Source organism: Coccidioides posadasii, chromosome 4 (assembly GCF_018416015.2).
Source record: "Coccidioides posadasii str. Silveira chromosome 4, complete sequence".
NCBI classification, from domain to species: domain Eukaryota; kingdom Fungi; phylum Ascomycota; class Eurotiomycetes; order Onygenales; family Onygenaceae; genus Coccidioides; species Coccidioides posadasii.
In genome coordinates, this window is record NC_089410.1 from 2,554,572 (window position 1) to 2,573,381 (window position 18,810).

Genomic DNA, 18,810 nt, shown 5'->3' on the forward strand with positions numbered 1-18,810 from the left:
GAAGTAAATCAAAACTATGCTAAACTAGGGCGAAATTCAGAATTGGCAATTGGGTTGAAAGTTATATGAGATCATGGCAACAAAGGCCTCATCGGTATTTAGATATGGAGAGGGAGTATTTCCAACTCCACTAACATAACAATAGCTACATTTATCATAGACAGGACATGTTTCACGAGTCAAAGTTGGATCAAACAAAGAAACACAAGGGATACATGCAAAGATGGAGATTGCTAAACTGACCGGGAAACCTAAAGAAAAGGGGCTGAAACGAACCAATGTGAGTCCGGTGAAATCAACAAAATGAATATGAACAAATAATCAACTCCGCTATCCGGGTTCCATGCAATAGTTGAAGTTGGCACCCACATATGTTATCCAGGTTTATATTAAACCTGGTCGATTGTCCTAGGTACTGCTAGGCTTCCCGGTAACCTCCTGAATAATGGCTGAAAAAACCTCAGCGTCGAATTGATCCACTCCACTATTCTTTCCACCGGACGGGGACGCAGCAATGCTGCCATCTTTGCTCCACATACCACTAAGCAACTGTGGATCAACCAAGGCTGGATCAAAGATATCGGTGTCCGAAATTGCAGACGAATCATTGAAAGCAGTATATCCAGTAGCAGTTGCGAGAAGGAGGGATCGAAATTCGGCATCTTCGCCACTTTGTATGTTGGAAGCATCATTCGGGGCCTGGGCCTCTTTATTTTGAAAACCATCAACAATTGATGGGGAAGTATTATCGTCATTAAGGCCCGCGGGAATGCGGCCGGATTGCTCGTTTGCTCCTCCCTCAGCTATCTGAGAATCTGTAGGTGAGACACAGTCGGGATCCCAATCTACCCAATCGCCGCTTGCAGGGGCTTTGGGGGGTACGAAAGGCTGAAAGGAATCTGTGTGCGTAAGAGACTCATCGTCTGATTCGAAAATATTCAGAACCAAGCCGTTAATGGTTTCAAAATTTTTTGAATTTGGGCTATTCCAAAGCGACAAAGTGCCAATATCGCCGTTCTGGCCCTTAGCGGCGTTTGGCGACTCCTGAAGGGTTTGCTGATTCTCAGACGAAGTAAACTCTTTTGGCTGCTCTGATGGCACGCCGACATTTTCTTTATTAACCGTTCGTGTATTTGGAGTTCGGTTCTTTTGCCTTGGAGTTGGGCTGTTTGGGGGGTCAATATCAAGGAATGCATCTTCCCCGCCTTCAAAAAGGTGGTCAAGGCCGTCACCTGGAGATTTGCTGTTAGATTCTGCGCCCGTTCCTTGTTTCGAATTCTTTGGAGTTGACCGAGGACTGCGTCTGACACTGTTAACCAAAGCTTCACTGAGAGTTTTCATAGCACTGTCCTCTTTCGAAGATTGGAACAAAGTTCTTCGAACAGGATTGGGGGTCAGATTGGGCTCCATAAACGGCACTTTGCGTGCCTCCATGTTCCTCGCGGGACTGGACTGAATTGCTCTTCTTAGTGCCTCAAATGCGTCTTCTTGTTGCCAACGGTCATTTTTATTGGTCGATTTTGGCGGTTCTGCACTATTTGCTCTTCTATTATTGGAATGCGGCTGGGAAACACCATTGTTTCCCACACTGTTCCCGTTTTTTGGCGTTGTTTCTTCTGGAGGAGACGAAGCTTCCGTTGGGGGTGGCGAGGACCCGGAGCGTTTGGCCGCCAGGAGCCTCATCTGTGAGCGGGTTGACGCTGCAGGGACCGCCGGAGGCCTTCTATTAGACTTGCGTTTTCTTTTATCTTTGTTTGGGGGCTTGTTCCATTTGTTCTCAGGGCGCATGTTCTTGAACTTATGAAGCCATAATCCACAAGCTGTCTTTGGTTAGTTTAAAGTACCAAGAGTCGCGTGTGAAAAGCCACTTACGATTGCAAAGGAGAAGTTGTATGTAGTCCCTGTCCTCGTTCGCCAATGATTTCTTAAATTGCCTATAAGATGTAACAGTGCCATCGGTTTCAGTGTCAACTGCCTCCCAGAATAGCATTCCCGGATCGTTAATGCAAGCGTTCGCATTTTCCGCACTTCCTTCAATGACTTTGGACCACGCCCGCCTCCACGTTGTGGTTTCAATGGCTCCACAGTTTTCGCAATATGGAGGCACTGTGCCCTGCTTGATGCATTGGTCTAGACGAGCTTGAACTTGCTTCACACGTCTTGCTCCAGCACCACTCCGGATCTTTCCATCTGGAAAGTTTGTGGATCCAGGAGTAGATACCATCGGCATGTCACTCATGGGACAAGACGGAGTTTGGGCGTTGATTGGGTGTTGCAGTGGTTGTACTGGATCACTAACGGGAACAGGAGGTAGTGGTAGCCGGGACTGGCCTACATCGGCTTGCCGAACAGGAGCTGGGGCTGGAGCGAGTGGTTTCGAACCTCTGACGCTTGCTCTAGACGAAGGCCGAGAACCAGCCGCTTTTCTTGGCTGAGGCGGAAGAACTGGTGCGGGATTTCTGGCTGACATCGTGCCATCACTCATAATCTGTCTATGCTGGTGACCGGCGGCCGGGTTTCCGCTTGCAGAAGGAACTGCGGGTCTCGAAGATGTGTGTGAGTTGGCCATATCTGTCAAATTATTCTGTTGTTGGGTATTGTGGTACTCATTATTTGCGTTTTCATCGTCGAGGGGTTCAAAGTTTCCACTCATGAATCCAGAGTCCTGATCTGGTAGTGGTGGAAGAACCGGACTAGAGGTTTGGGGACACGTCATATCCATTACAGGTGGTGAGGATGGCATATTGAATGGGGTCTCGGAGGATATAGCATAACGCATCTCATCAGGCGGGGAGCCGGATGTCATTTCCGCGGCGCGCCGTTCCTCGGACATGTATGGAGGACCGTGCGAATGCTGACTGAAAGTTGATGACTGACGTCGAAGGTTACTCTGAGGAGGACGGCCTATTCGACGAGTTGGTGCATTGACTGCAGACGGAACAGGTGTAGGTGGGCGAACGGGGTCTTCGTTTGAAGCCTGAGCTGCCTGGATGGTGGGATTTAAAGGTGTCGGGCGATGTATTCTGACAGAAGCGGCCGTGCTGGCGGCAACGCGAAGGGATCCAGGCTGGCGTTCGATGTTCATATTTGTCTTGTCTAAATCAGCCCTCATAAGCTTTGCCCTTTTTTGCACTGGGCCTTCAGCAGTCTCATCTGAACTTCCGTATCCTGACATGATAGAGCCTCGACGACGGGTAGGAGCATTAGGATGTTGAACGGACCCTCTCGAAGAGGGTCTAAATGTCTCGTCGACATTTCTCTTTTGCTGCTGGCTCATAGGTCTCACAATTCCTGGAGTCGAAGTACGACTGGGGGTAGCATTCGTGAATTGGGCTGGTGAGTCAGCGTGGAAGTTGTTGAGATTGGAAAGATCACGAGGCCCTGATCCCTCGCTTAACATTCGATGAACATTCTCAATCCCTGACCTATCCACAGCATCACGCTCAGCCACTGGGTTTGCATCGCTGCCTGCGAATAAACCGGGATTGGATTGAACAAAGCTGGTCCAGGCCTGTGCGTCGAAGTCCTGTGGAATTACGGTGCTTAATTCCCTATACTTCTGCATGCTGTTGAGGTACTCGCTTTGTAAAATCGACGGTACCGGTACCAATCTCAATTTGACCTCGAGCGTTTCCTGCGCACCCCTTGCAAAAAGGCCGGCATTTTGGCACACGCGTCCAGTGACCATGGTTCTTGACTGATGAGCCGGTGCATTAGGTGTCGGAGAAGACGAAGCTAGGACCCATGACAACATCCCTTGTCCCACCAGTGGGGTTTCATACTCGGAATAATCGTATGCGTAAACGGTGTAGTCTCGGCCGAGCTTTGCAACCAATTCTGGGCTAGATTTCAGGCCAGGTGCCTCGATGTTAATGAATGCTGAATGTTAGCCTAGTGAATGAGTCATACCTTGCCGAAACTATGGCCTGGATACAAGTCTTAAGCTCGATCACGCCAACTTGTATGTCTTCGTCCAAGAAAGCCGTCTGAATCTGAAGCACGTGAGGCCACCGGGCAAGACAGTTTGTTTTGCTTTCGTCATCAAAGGTATAGAGGACTTTGACTAAGGGGGAAATTAGATCAGCATCTACGCAGGATCATGGGAAGAGATGGCCAACTCACGCCTCATTGGACGAATCGAGATGCCATCTTGGTCCTCCATGATAGCCGTTGCGAGACTGAGGCCAGCGGCTTGAAAAAGGTATTTCTCAGAGCCCACAGGCTCACCGATAACCCCGGTATCGAGTCACCACAGAATACACGAAAGGACGGTCTTCCTGTAATTCACTACTCTAAAATCTTGTGCGTTCCATAACCGAGGCGACCATGTACACGAGAAATTGAGTGAAGTCGCCCAATTAGCGTCAACTATTCAAGAAATCGATCTTAAGTTGCTCGTTCAAGTTCGGCCACGCAAACAAGGAAAGACGTAAGGGTAGATGCTAAGTCGTAACTCGGTGCGTGAGGCGAGGAAGATTGGCGGTGACGCGAAGATGAAGGCTGGAAAGGGGCCAACTAAGGAAAGAAAAAGGAAGAAAAGGAGAACAAAAGGAATCGACAGACGTACGGCTCTCAAACCTTTCAGCTGCTGGGATCCGTGACAACTGGAAGAGAGTGAGAGAGGTTGGGAGGTGAGGGACGAAAGAGCGAGCGTGTAGAGTGACCCGCGAGGAGACGCGATGCAGCGAAACCTTGAAGCTCGGCACTAAAGACGATCTAGCTCCAATTTCGGTTTAGTGCTGTCAGCACGCGTCGTGACCTCGGAACCGGCACCGCAAATTATCCGCGCCCAAACACTTACAGCTTGGCACGCTAGTCCGAAAGTAGACTGGGCCTTGGGCGTGTCTTAGCGAAACGAGCACCGCAGCGAGCTTTGATGAGAGCGTTGAAACCGCGCAACCATTCGAGCGTCCCCGTCGACCCTTATATACCCGCGCAAGATGTCTGACGTTAAGATACAGTAAGTCTGCATTACTGGGTCAGATGACCCGGATGCGAACCCCTCCTCGTCGGGCCGTCCTTGCAGCCTGTGCTTGATCAATCCAATCCAAGTCTCAAGCTACCTGAGCTAACATGACTCCTCCTCCAACAGAGATCTATTGAACAAGCCTCGTAGCGAGCTCACGTACGTTGTCTCTCTCGGATCCATCATCCACTCCATGATCCGGCGATCCCGCAACGCCAATGCTTCCATGCATTCCCAACATTCCGTCTCATGCCCTCTGGCTCGCCCCTGCTAACTCGGTTCACTCATCTCTCCTATAGTGAATACGAAGTCTCTCTACTCGAAGAGCACGAGCTCACCACCGGCCCTCTCTCCATCCTTCAAACTGCTACACGCTCTCACTCCCAAGTCCTCATCTCTTGCCGAAATAACCGGAAACTCCTCGCCAGAGTAAAGGCTTTTGACCGCCATTGTAACATGGTCCTCGAGAACGTCAAGGAGATGTGGACGGAGAAGCCAAAGGGCGGCAAGGGCAAGGGTGTGAACAAGGATAGATTCGTTAGCAAGATGTGAGTATGGTCAAATTTCCCTTTCCGACATCATCTCGATCCAACAGGGCGAAGAGGCCACCCATCCCATCTGTTCTGTGACTTCGGGCTCACTAATCTCGTTACAGGTTCCTGAGAGGAGATTCCGTCATCCTGGTCCTTCTCAGCTGAGCGGGGTCATCCCTTGTCTCACCACAAATTCTAAACCTCCGTTTTCCCACCCAAACCCTTATCCCCCGACCTCGTCGTACGCTTGCCATGTCATCTATAGTGATGCGTCTGCCTCCCTACTATCACCCAATTATTTCAAACCACATTACACGTCACGATTTTAAGATTTGAGCGGCTCTTGGAAGTGAAATTTTCTCGGACTCGCTTCCTCTCTTCCTACGTTTCTCTTCCTGGGCTGGATGGAATAAGTATAATAGACATCGGCGTCGCTGGCGTTGTTGGTCGCTTCTATGCTTTTTGACTACATAGGTCGAAGGCGATCTATCTGTCGAGTTTCATTCAACCGCCAACAGAAGGGGAAATCTTAGCTAATCATATGCTTTGAATGGAAATTTCGCTTTGAGATGAGAGCTCTTGTCGATTCATTGATGAAAATCTTTTTGCTCCTGTTTGAGCGATATTCGTGTTGTCTGGTATTCACAAAGCCTCGCATTCTTGTGTTGGCTAAAAATACAACTGATGTTCTAAACTATAGCTTAACAGTTGAAAATTATATGCGCGAGCCATCAATATTATTAACCAATATCCCATCCGTGTTATTCAAATTCCATCGGCCAAGCCATTCAGGAATTCACTCAGGCCATATGCCCCAGGGTCTGGAATTTTACCTATCCACTCATCTTCACCACCGATGTACACTGATCTTCCTAAACTAGCTTTCATGCTCTTAGTGGACTCGGCACCCTCCTGCGCCGCACATGCAGCGGCTTTAACATCCCCAGATTCAGCCAGTTTATTAATGAAAGGTACCAGTGCGTCGATGAGTGTCCGATCCCCGGGTTGGGCAGGGGTATACTTCGCTAACGCCTTCAATGATTGTTGCAGCGCCCGTGACCAGACCTTGGCAGTGACCGATATTGAATTAGATGGAGAATCTTGCTCGCGGAGGCCATGCGCAAGGGCGTTAAGGAAAATAGCGTAGATGGCACCGCTCGTGCCGTCCATGGTAGTTTCGACTAAGCTGATGATTCTGTTTAGGCTACAGAGAATATCGTCGTTTAATGGGACGGAGGGATTGTTCAAAAGACTGACGATAGCTTCTGCTCCGCGTTTTAGGCCGACACCACAGTCCCCATCGCCCACGACGGTGTCGTAGCGAGTTACTGTGCTTTCTGCGGCGATCAACCGGTTTAGACCGGATAACACAGCCTTCCTGAAAACGGAGATATTCACTGTTAATTGGTTAGTTGGGATGTGATTGGACTCATGGGTTCCGGACTTGCCTTTTAGGTTGGAAGGGGCTTCTTGAACGGACGACGCTCGTCGACCTTCGAATGTAGCATCGGATTGACTTTCCCAGGTCGATGTTTGGATGGGAGCAGCCCATCCAACAGCCTCAGCAGGGGCGTCCAAAAGCTCCAGCAGAGATCTTCCCTGTCCAAGTCTAGTGTCAACTAGCCTCAGTAACGAGATGCTGAAACCCATTCCATTCAAACTGGTCAGAAACGTTCCTTGGATTGTTCTGACTGGCTTAATGTGATAGTCTCTCTCCAGTTGAAGGATCGTCTCGGCAGTGATTCCAGAGAGCTCCAGGGTACTGACACCTCCAAGGTTGTTGATGAAAAGGACAAACTTGTCTGGAGAATCCCATTTTAAGAATCCTCGATCCTTGTCATCCTGATCTAAAAGCTGTTTGAGCATGGTCTGTATCAGCTCCTCCAATGTGTTTTTGACTCGATGAGAGCCAGGTTCGTTATGAATTCCCATCCCCACTTCAATCTCACCCTCAGGTATCACCTCTGAAGCGTCTGAAGTCTCTCTTCCGGGGACGTGCACATGCTCCAGGGACGATCCTAAGCTCACAACATTCTTTGCAACCAGTTTTGCGGTCGCATATACTTCGCTCAGCGAAGCCCTAGGCACAATCTGCAGTCAGCAACATCTGTCATCTGGCACGCGATATCCCAGCGCATAACGTACCCGGCTTCCGCCAAAGCTCCGATTATTTTCAGCACAAGAATCCCACCACCAATGCCTCTTCGCCCTACCTTCCCTCCCTTCGTCCTTCCAACTCCAACGTCATCTCCAACGGCAAAGAATTCGGTTTTAATCCCAGCTGCCTTTGCCTTTTCCGCCGCCATTCCAAAATTGAGCACGTCACCCGTATAATTCATTATGATAATAAGCACACCCTTGGAAACTTCTACTCGCTGCATCACAGCTCTTCTGACTTGCTCTGCGGACGGGGAAGCGAATATTGTTCCAGCCACGGAGGCCGTCAGGAGGCCTTTGCCAACAAACCCGGCAAAAGCGGGTTCGTGGCCGGAGCCTCCGCCGGAGACGATTGAGACTTTAGGTTGTGTGGATGCATCCCCCGTTGGGCGTCTGTAAATAATCTTATTCTCTTCGTCGAAAGCGAGCGACGGATTGGTGAGAGTCAGCGAGCGTAAGGCAGAACTGACAAGGTGGGTTGGGTCGTTGAAAAAGTGTTTGGCTAGAAACTTATTAGAAACTAGTCCATCATATCTCTTTGTTGGACGTTTGGGTGTATCACTCTGCATTTTGAAATAGACCTCTTCCAGAGGCTGGATTCGCTCAAGGCGATAGGCCCTGCAGTATTTAGAAAAGCGTAATGAATGAATGGCTGGGAGGTCCGAAGTAACGAGATATCAGAGCTGTTGGAGGAATTGACAATGAAGAAGGCGAGGGGACGGGGCTGCACATAGAGGCGATTTCATCTTGGAGGGGCAAAGACCCCGTCCGTTGTACAGAGCCGCTGACCGGGGAATGAATGGTGCCTAGGGACAAGAAAATCGACACAGTGAAGCTTCATGCGTCACAACATGTATAAGACAATACCAATACCACGACAGTCCATGAATGCGCTGCTCAAGTGGACTCAATTGCGGGATTATTACGCTGTCCGGCATTCGTTTTAACAAAAATTCCTTGCGGCAAGGAAAGCCTGCGCGTGGCGTGTGGTGCAAGCTTTCCAAGGCGATAAATGCGGAGAAACCTTCTGCAGCTGACTTCCCGGCCGGCCCAGGACAGACAGCTAACTACAGTAGTCAGCCAACTGGAATAGCGAACTAATATACTACTTGTTTCCTCCTGGTAGCGGTCACAGCCCTACGTCTTTTCTAATAGCCATTCAAGGCACGGCCTGGAGTTGTATGTAAAACGCCGTTCAAAAGTATTCCATGAAACCTGTTGAGCCACCATAGATCCTGCAGGAATTTCCACATCAGATGAAGCCGCCAAAGGCCTTTTCCCATGGACGTTCCAGAACCTTTTTCGGATTACCGATTCGGGAATTTCCGCCGTCCGATCACGCAAACGCGAATTCAAGGTCCTATGTCGGTCGGCAGCAGAAGAATATAAGAGTAACCTACGGAGAAGGCAGAGCAAGAAGTTTTCCTTGGATACTGCTGTCGAAAGTCTTGTTGGTATGGACGTTGATGACCCTCCGTGACCAAAGTGGCAAAGCTAGCGCGTTCCGAGGGGGGTTTCTTATCTTATCTGATCGGGGCTACTCCCCACCAGTTAGTTGGGCAACCAGCGCCGGCTTCTGGAGGGTTCTATCGGTTAACTAGCGTGATTCGGCAACTCCAGAAGCAGCGAGAAATCCACCGCCCAACCCCGGACCAACAATACATTCAACGGAGTAGGGCGTACTCCGTTCTTCGCACCAGAATCAGGAAATATCATAAACATCACCTATAATAAATCCTACCCGACTTCTACAAGGGAGACTGAATTATTGTGGGTGGATTCTTCAAAGTTTCTTCTGGCTTCATGAAATAACACAAGTAGTGATTAAAGGTCAGTAAAAGGGTAAACTAATGGACAATCATCCCGGCACATTGAACGTATATTAAGTTAGTTAGGCAGAGACGCATCTGATCGGTACTCGGTGCAAGCGCTTTTATGCTATATACTTGTACTTATTTGACTCCGTGTCTCGTTCCATATACTCCTTTTCAATAAGCCTAAAAGAAGTCGTACGTCAGCAACCCATCATAGCCATTCAAGTAAATACGTGCAAAGAAGGAATGCTCGCTACTTACTTGTCGATGTTTTTCTTTATATCCGCTGGGTCCAAGTCACCGCGATTCCTTGTTGCCTTAATCACCTCTACGATAAGCTCCTGCGGAGAAATGGTCTTCCGGCTCTTCATGATGCGCACAATGGCTGCTTGGGTTTCGTAATTCCTGTCTGCCGCAACACGTTCATGCGTTTCCTTGTTTTCCTCTTTAGTCTCTTTCAACTGGATTTGGTTAATTTTAATCCGCATCTTTGGGTCTGAAAACCTGGTGTTGAAACTAAAGGTATCAGTTGCGTTAATGTCTCTTCCCTTTGGATGTTTGATGAGGACTCGGTATTTAGCACATGCAAGGGATTGAAGTGTACGCTTCAATTCAATATCGGCTATTTTGTCTGTTAGTTTGAATCCTGAGGATTTATTGCTGACGCAGGATCCTATTCCCGTCAACTTACAAAGACCTGTCTCATCCCGGATATCATGATAGGATAACGTCTGTCCATCTGCTACATCATTGAACAAGAGCAGGACAATGGCTTGGAACGAACTGACAACGATCTCCTTGTTACCGCTAGGAAACCTCGCCTTCAATTGACAATGGGCAAGAGAGTGTTTCCAATTAAGCTTCCTGCCGTTATACTTGTTGTTGTAAAAGTGCTCGAAATCGGAGAGTGCGCTCGATATTATTCGAGGCACTTTTACAGGCACATCTGGGTAAGACGGCCAGGCTGCAGATGAAAGGACGTTGACGTAAAGGTCCAAATTTGTTTTTTCCCTTTTTTCGCGCAGTAGAGCGTTATATGAAGCCATCTCATCACGAGCAAGATCTATGTCCTTAAACATAGACTCGAGATTGTGTGTGAAGTTTGAACCGCATTCTTAATTTTCGAAAATCAGCAACCGTATCTTTCAAGAGACAAATACCGCCATAGAAATACTTACCTGATGCTAATCTAGCCAGCATGCTCTTTTCTGCATCGTCGCTGGCGCTTCTTCCCATAAGGAGACGACGAGCAAGATCATTTTTATAGAATGCCTCAAAGACTGCTTTGCCATGAACGAAACGAAACAGATCAAGGACCTGATCAAGTGCTTTGTTTAGTTCGGCATCCTCGTCAATCATTGCAATGTCTTCGTCATTTTTCAGTGGGACTTGGCGTTTGCGGATCGATTTAAGTCCCCCCCTAAGCAGTAGATCCACATGTTTTGCAATCATTTCTCCAGGCTGGGCAACATCACCACCCTTTTGGCTCTTGTTGATAAACGTTTCAAATGACTCCCTGAGAGCGCGAGCTAAAAGCTCATCCTTTTGGAAGGACTTTGCCAAGATATCATCCAAGTTTTGTTTAAAATCGAGAAGCCTAACGACCATTTCGCCTTCTCTTTCCTTATCAAAAACAATTGAAGAGCCCTCTTCTAAGATGAAAGAGGTAAACGCAGGTTTTAACTTCGATCCCAGGTCGATTCTCTGTAGTAGTGAATATAGCTCCCCAAGGGCAATTTGGTTACTTGTCCTGAGGAGGCCTAGTACGTCGCTTTCTTTTAGAAGCGTGTCACTTTGATCTGATACCAGGCGCTTATCAAGCATTTCCGATAGGCGTTGTTTTGTGTCGATATCAAGGTTGAAAAGATCGCATCTCTCCATCTCCTTTTCAATAACCCGGTGACTTTTACTCACGTATGTAGCAAGATAACTCGAATTCGCTTCATTATCCGCCCATGCCTTTAAATATCTGTCTGAAGCCTCCAGCATAGCGGGCTCGAATTCACTTTTGTAAACTCTTAGGTCCGAGAATAGCTTGATAGCGTTCCTGAGCAACGTAGAATCAGAAGATGCATCATTATTTCTGTCAAGATCAACTAGCTGGCATGCTCCTTGCAGCATTTTCGGCTTGAGAGATGGGTTGGAGAAGACAATAGACCGAAACCCGATCGTGCCCATTTCATAGATGGTTGGGTGCTCCGGGGAGCGAAGAAGGAAGGACTGGTCTAGGTAGTAGAATATCGATCGTATTGTAACCTGCGGGAACAGGGGTTAGTCGCGGTCGATTATAGACGAATGACACCCGATAACTCACTAAACGGGAGCTCCACGCCGACCATGCTGCCTCCACCGCCCGCAACACAACAATATCGTCACTATCTTTCGATTTTGCCAGCAAGGATGGGAGTACACTCTCGGATATGTAAACTTTGCAGCGCTCTTGGAGCTTCTTTGCTAAGCTCTGGGCACGTTTCTGGCGGCAAACATTTTCAGCCCCTTTGTACAGCTCCTCTAATGAGAACGACGGCTTTTGTTCATTAAAGATCGCCGTTAAGGCGGTGTTAAGCTGAGCCCAGATCTTCTCAAAATATTGCTCTTGGTCAAGTTTTGGCACCACTCGGAGGTTCTTGACAGTGAGCCGCTTAGGCCCGGTGTGAGGTGTGAAGTTCGACGGGGTAGACGATGGGTTTAGGTACGTCCGCGGGACGGTGCGACTGTTTTGCTGCCCTAGCGAGGAGCTTTTGGCGCTTTGGTTCGGAAAGTTGTACATTCTCTCCACGGGGATACGTTCTTGAGCTGGCTGCGACTGTTTGGACGGGCTTTGCTGCTGGGGATCAAGTTCGTTCCGCTTCAGCCGTTTGCTCGTTGGTGACAGTTGCCGACTCTTATGGCCAAATATGGTATTCCTCCCCCTCGAGAAAAGATCGGGAATTGTGCCTTGACTATTTCGTACCAAGTCTTCGGCTGTTTCTGAGTTTCCGTCGCAGAGCTTCCTCTTGCCGCCTGGTTTGCGCGTCCCACGTGTCCCGTGATTCTGCATCTAATTTTCGATAATTAGGGGGATTAGCAATTTCTTGAGAACAAATACAATGTATTCATGATGGATTGTTACCTGGACTTGCGGTTTGTGAAGGCACAGAGTGGGAACAACTTTTGATGAGATAAGGATCCTGACGTGACTATCAGTCTGAAGTTGTGATTAGGTTCACGGGAGCTTGCTCGGAGATAAGCTTGGCTAAACTCCACTCAACGTTTGTAACACGAGAAGGAGAACGAGAACTAAGGGGGCCACAATGAGTAACACAGCAGGATGAAGTTGCTGTGATGTAGAATTTTGGGGCCTGATAATATATATATTTGATATCTTTGTGATTTTTGTATTTTGAAATTATATCTCTTCACAATCATTGAACGGAAACCCACCAGCTTGATCTACCCTGTGTGAAGTCATCAATTTGTCATACATTACTGGCTCTATGAGTATATAATAAGGTGGAAATGATAAATATATGGACGGGGGTATCTTGATTGAAGAGTATTTTTTCTAGTCTTGGAAAATCTGCCTCCATAGCACCGAATCCCAGCCTCATGATACATCAACAAAGAATCATGAGAATAACTTTCGTCCAGCTGGCTGCTCCGATTGCTCCTCCTCAAACTACGGCCATTAGTGCCTTTTAATATCCAAAAAAGGGAGGTTGACGTATTACTTACCTCAAGGAAGTCAACAGCGGCAATCAATGCAACGTATGATTTGACAAGCTCTTCTAGAGACTCCTGTGTTCCGACACCTTCAAGCCCTCCAATTTTAGCATAGCGTTTGAAAATTCCAACCATACTCTGCCGGTTTTCAGACAGGAAATTTCTAGTTTGCTCGACAATCTGATTGTTGTGTAAGCCCCGTGTGAAAACGGTAGAGACAATGACTCGAAGCACAGATAGAAGGAGGTCATAATATTTACGGAGAGCATCGGGATTATCGATGTCTAGGCAAAGAAGTTAGCTGCCTGGAGATAAATAAGGTTATCTACACCTACCTAAACCGATATCGGGGTCAGCCGCAAAAATCTGGGATTCCTTGACTGCTTGAAATAGACCTGCATCAAGAAGGCGAATAGCACCCATTTTCGTTTGCGACAGTTGTTGGAGGAGTGACAATAGAGCTTCGTAAAATAGTAGCAATTGGGCCGTCTCTATGATTTAGTTTAGCCAACGGTCCACGAGAGAATCTGGATGATACGTACGTGCAGCTTGGGTGTTTCGGAATTCTGACGCCATGGCTCTGATGACACCAAGGAACATAGAAAGATAATTAGACTGAGAGATCAAGGTCACGAGAATAGAAGATGACTGCTGTTCATCGAGAACAGAAAGAAGATTCAGTAATATCAGGGCCGACACTCTACAACCTTCATCACCGGAATAGGCGTCGTCGCAAATAGTATCGACTAGGCCCGAACCTGTTGATTTGATAACTTGCTGGGCCCGGGGTCCGAAACGAGCTTTGGCCGTACTTCTCTGAGTAATTCGTGTAAGATATCTGGAGCAAATGTGATAAAAAGTTTCCCTCAAGACCGTCTCTTCTAATATGTTGGGGATGCCACGAATACAAGCCTGGAAAAGGTGATGTAGGCGCTCATCTATGACATCTTCAGTGCTGTTTGTCGAAACGGTGTCTAGCTTTTCAACCAGAGTTTCCGCCAGACGAGCTAATTCAATAGCTTCTGCTGCGTTCCCAGCAAAAGAACTCTCAAGTTTGGGAAGAATGGCCTGAAGAGTGTGTAAGATAAGTGTCACCATACGAGCAGGTTCCATGTCACAAGTAATCAAAACGGTGATAACCAGCTCCACCCAAGATCTTAAAGCGACGAGACGATTATAGCGGACTTGGCAGCTTTGATTCGTAGCACGGAGGAAGAGGAGAAGCTTATCGCGTTCCGACGAGATTTGATCTTCTTCCTGAGCGTTGACTTGGCCAGCACTAACAAGATGGTCTTTTGCAAGCTGGAGAAGGGATTCCACGCTTGGGAGATCATATAAAACTGGATGGCCATCTTGCTGAGGCGTGGTGCATAAACTCACGTCCACATCCCTAAAAAATTTTAGATCAGGGAAAGCGTATGCCCAATCGATGTCCAGGTCCGCAAAGTCAAACAAATCAAAAATTGAAGGGTGGGAGATTGTTTGCCCATCTTCAGCTACTGAAGCGCCAAGCAACGTTGATAAAATATCTTTCTGGAAGGAAGGAGAGCTTTTATTAAACACAGCTCTTATTTCGGTTGTTGCATAGTCAAAGATAATGCTGCGATAGACAAGGAACTCCGAAAGTGCCACGGCAGATTCTGTAAACCAGAATTCGGGCACCGTTATTCGGAACTCATCCCAAAGCAAGTCAGGGCCGATTACGGGTTGAGATATGAGAATGTTTGCGAGCAGCCGATTTGCACGAAGTTGAGGCAGGATAAGTGGCGAAGAGAGCGCCGAAGTCCAAAGATATTGCAGTACCTGGAATGCCAATCGCTTTAAATGCACCATCCATGATGTTATCATGCCTTGATTGCCATCCGGATAGGTCCTGACAAAATCACTGATAGCATGTAGCAATGAAAGGCCGTTGTCAAAAAGGCTACCTGGTGCCACATCAAGGGAACTTCCAACACATCTAAATCCAAGAAGGACATGAGCTACCGTAGGCTTGTTTGGGATAGCCTTGAGGCATCTATCGAGTAGTTGAACTAATCCGAGCTTAATAAGATACCCAGAAGCCTCTGGACCATTCTCCAACTCCCGAATATCGGAAGCCATTTGTGCCGCTAACGAACGCGCTATACGATCGGCATCAACGTTTGTATTTAATAGTTCCACAATTTGGTTGGAAGTCTGCCATTGTGAGAATGTAGCGGTTGGCCTGTTGAGTTTGCGAGACGCCGACAGCTTCTCCAGAAGTGCTAGAGAGACAAGAGTTAGTTGCGGGTGACCGGTTCCGCAATATAGGCATAAATCAGATATGAGGCTCAGATTATCCATCATGCTGTCTTCGAACGAGGCAAGAGAGGCATTTGCCATGGTTGACATCCCTTGCTGCGGAAAGCTTCTGATAAAAGGGCGCACAATATCGAAGAATGTGGCTTGGTGATCCAATATCAAGTTCATCACCTCGATGCTGCGGATCAGCGAACAAAGTAACATAGAGTCCGATGAAGCATTTGCCACATCATCGATATCTTGATGAGAGCAAGAGAAAAGTGCTCTTAAGACATCTTCATTAAACATCCATTCCATAACTCGAGAGAAAGGATGCAAACGGAGATATGTCGGCAAGGGAACGCTTCCAACGGTCGTATTGGCGGAGATGGTAGTTTGGTTCACAAGAGATACGAGGTTTTCATTGAATGATTCTACGCAGGTGGCGGCGAAGCTTAGGCAGTTCCATTGCAGAAGTCGCGCCTCCTTCCCGTCGAGAACCGTTGATTTATTAGCAAGGGCTTGTCCCATGACAAAGTCGATGTACGGCTCGATTCCAGGCATTCGGTATGACGAACCTAGCGATTCAGGGAAGTGGAGGCATATGTGTGAACCTGGTAGATCAACAGTAGGAGACACTAAAATCGTCAAAAGTTCGACAAAGGCATTGGTTTGGTCAAAGCTTTCCATGATTCTTTGAAAAGCATGCCGTTCGTTTAGGGCGGGGGAGCTTGATAAAGCTGGCAACTTTGTGAGTGATAAGGGGGACGCCCCGGAGCCAGAAATCCACTGATCAATCAAGGCCCACATCTCATTTCCATGAACTGCTGTTCGCCGTATCATCAGGCAACGCAGAGTCACAAAAATAGCAGCCCTTAAATGATGGGGAATCGGTGCTGCACAAAGGGTGAGGAGCGTATTCGAAAGGTTAGCGGTCGGATGCTGCAAGATCCAATCGCGTATTTGCCCGTTTTCTTTGCAAAGGTGGCTGATGAGTCGCAGGTAACAAGTAAGCATGACTGGGCTTTCTGGTTCGTCAATGTCCACTGACTCGGGTTTTCGGTTGCGAAGGATTGACGGCTGAGCCGCTGATGGCCGCTCGGTAACTCTGGTGGCATATAATTGTAATTCGGCAAACATTTGATCCCAGTTCATCGAGGCTGACCGCCGGAATTTGGAGGAGGAGGCGTCTTCATCGAGCAAGAATCTGTGTGCTGAAGCCGAATTCTCTTCACCACCAGAAAGCGAACACAGCATCTCACAGAAAGCACTGACACGAGGCACAGTTTGACGCTTAGATACCCACTGAAGGAATCCATAGAGATTACTGTCAGTGTCTGCCCAAAATTCCTGAGCTGCCTCGTCCCTATGGTCAAACGTGAATGCAATGATTACTAGCAGAGACTCTAGATGCATCCGGGGTTCGACTAAACCACGGTGTAAAGACGTATTTGTCGCTTCGCGGAGCGCTGTCATTTGATCTAACCGTTGCAAATCTTCCTCTGATCTTAGTTGGCGAATCGCATCCGGCATGTTAGCTATCAAGGATTCTGTGAACGTCTCCAAACCCTCCATCAGAAGATCACGAAAATAGGGCGAGGGAGCATCCGGTTCAACAGTCAGACTCGCAGCATCTTTTAGGAGTAAGCCAACCAGTTCGTTTCTTGCCGGAGCGACCCACTCTTCACTGGTAATGCCTGAACAAACTAAAAGGATGAACTCTAGACCCCCATCTTCAAGGGCGGCCATGAACATTTGAGTGAGAGCTGCGAGCTCATCGCCTGGATTGATTCCCTGAAGTGGGGATGCCGGGCCACTATCAAAGTACCAGCCAGCATATTCTGCTAGCCAAAGTACAACAACTGCGGCATGGAATTTCGGCAGCGCACAGCTCGTGGATTCTTTATTGCCGGTGATGGCGAGGTGCAAAGATCTGGCTTCTCGCAGCGGGCCTTGGCCTTCGGAAGAACCATACTGTGAAATGGCAGAAATAAGGGCAGGAATATAGTGTATTAAAAGCATATCGAATCTTTCGTTCTTCTTAAGCTTTTCAAGCAGCTTCCGGAAATCTTCCGAACTCGTGAAGGTCCCTTTAAAAAGGTAGGATAAAATTGCCCCTAACGATTCATGTTGCCTTCCGAGACTGTGACGCTGATATTCGATCACCTCTAAAACGTCCGAAGCCTGTGCCTGCCCAACGATTGAAGCCTTTTGTATTTGCTCACCGAGGAGGACGAGCCACCTTTCAATGTCCCCCATTGAATCCATACACTTTCTAGCATATAGAGAGCCATTGCGCAGCGGGCCATTCTGTATTTCAAGAATCATCGCAACTATATCCTGCATAAGTGCACGAGTGTCTTCTCTTTCAATTTCGAAGGACTCCCGTAAGATAAGACGAAGGCATTCGAGGAGAAAGGCGCGCCGTTCGTGGAAGCGGATTATTGCCACCATTACCGGAGAACGGTCAAGCTTTACCGAATCCAATTGGGCTTGTAAATAATAAGCAGCGGCTTGTATCTCGTCGATATCCAATGCATCCGCAACTTGTAACACGGCTTGCTGAAAATCATCATTGAGGGAGTATTCTAAGTTCTCAAGGGTGATTTTCCCTAAATAGGCGTTGCATCAGATCCCTGCGGCATCTGCGAGAGCAAAAGCAACCGGACAACAAGTATCTTACCAGAGAGAACAGCTTGACGGCTTTCATTTTTTTTCGGATCCTTATCTAGGAGCTTCCTAAAATCTCCAACAGTTGCCTGCAACTCCAACACCAGTCTATCCACATTAGGTAAGGCGTTTCTTGAGAGAGCTGAAAGGTCCTGGTAAAGGCCCCGAAGGCCGTCCAGTGCCGGATCGCCGTCCATCCTTCAGAGCGGCCAGGCAATGAAATGAAGTCGGTTGGTGGGCTTTGAAGAGCTCAAACGCGCACCCAGAGCTTCACACCGGAGAAATATAGAGCCGATGGATATTTCTCGTAACGTAATTTACCAGAAGCACTGCTCGCTGAGTGGCTGGTTAGTTAACTTACTTGGCGTGTATTGAGCTTACTCAGTAACGACAGAGCACCATAACTAGTTATAATATTGTTTTCCAACCTGCTCCCAATCTGCACGGGAAGGCTGAAGCCAGTCATCCACCCAAGGTTATTGTTCTTTCATGCTTTGGGCGAAGAACATATCTATTAGTTAGATCCTTATGCTGATGGTTAGATTGCATTTCATTCACTGGACTGTTCATCTAAAAATAAGTTTAAGCATCACAGGATGCCTTCCACTACTGGTCCCAGAGGTCTCTGAACTTGAATATGGAGCCAAAACGACCAAAATATCCAACTCCATACATGCAGTGCTGTACTAGTGCAACAGTGACTCTG

General features: G+C 47.8%; 5 protein-coding genes across 5 annotated transcripts; 1 reads left to right on the top strand and 4 right to left on the bottom strand.

The window, feature by feature from the left end:
• Positions 1–85: 85 nt before the first annotated feature.
• D8B26_007685 (uncharacterized protein) lies at positions 86–4,162 on the bottom strand (the record flags this gene model as incomplete). Its single annotated transcript, XM_003067184.2, has 4 exons — positions 86–1,820; positions 1,873–3,842; positions 3,910–4,063; positions 4,123–4,162. 4 exons carry the CDS (start codon positions 4,160–4,162, stop codon positions 409–411), a joined length of 3,576 nt encoding a protein of 1,191 aa, XP_003067230.2. The 3' UTR covers positions 86–408.
• Positions 4,163–4,877: 715 nt separating this feature from the next.
• On the top strand, positions 4,878–6,026 carry SMD2 (mRNA splicing protein). Its single transcript, XM_003067185.2, has 4 exons — positions 4,878–4,960; positions 5,093–5,125; positions 5,266–5,514; positions 5,622–6,026. Exons 1-4 carry the CDS (start codon positions 4,941–4,943, stop codon positions 5,662–5,664), a joined length of 345 nt encoding a protein of 114 aa, XP_003067231.2. The 5' UTR covers positions 4,878–4,940; the 3' UTR covers positions 5,665–6,026.
• Positions 6,027–6,038: 12 nt separating this feature from the next.
• Positions 6,039–8,589, bottom strand: D8B26_007687 (uncharacterized protein). The gene is made up of 4 exons (XM_066125609.1): positions 8,219–8,589; positions 7,645–8,158; positions 6,948–7,579; positions 6,039–6,896 (listed from the first exon to the last, which is right to left on the bottom strand). The coding sequence occupies exons 1-4, from the start codon at positions 8,223–8,225 to the stop codon at positions 6,265–6,267; spliced, it is 1,785 nt and encodes a 594-aa protein (XP_065981693.1). The 5' UTR covers positions 8,226–8,589; the 3' UTR covers positions 6,039–6,264.
• Positions 8,590–9,589: 1,000 nt separating this feature from the next.
• Positions 9,590–12,518, bottom strand: D8B26_007688 (uncharacterized protein; the record flags this gene model as incomplete). The annotated part of the gene is made up of 5 exons (XM_003067187.2): positions 11,785–12,518; positions 10,649–11,726; positions 10,162–10,584; positions 9,732–10,092; positions 9,590–9,653 (listed from the first exon to the last, which is right to left on the bottom strand). Exons 1-5 carry the CDS (start codon positions 12,508–12,510, stop codon positions 9,590–9,592), a joined length of 2,652 nt encoding a protein of 883 aa, XP_003067233.1. The 5' UTR covers positions 12,511–12,518.
• A 464-nt stretch (positions 12,519–12,982) lies between these two features.
• Positions 12,983–18,301, bottom strand: D8B26_007689 (uncharacterized protein; the record flags this gene model as incomplete). The annotated part of the gene is made up of 5 exons (XM_003067188.2): positions 12,983–13,128; positions 13,185–13,456; positions 13,508–13,663; positions 13,715–18,046; positions 18,118–18,301. 5 exons carry the CDS (start codon positions 18,299–18,301, stop codon positions 13,078–13,080), a joined length of 4,995 nt encoding a protein of 1,664 aa, XP_003067234.2. The 3' UTR covers positions 12,983–13,077.
• Between the last annotated feature and the right edge of the window lie 509 nt (positions 18,302–18,810).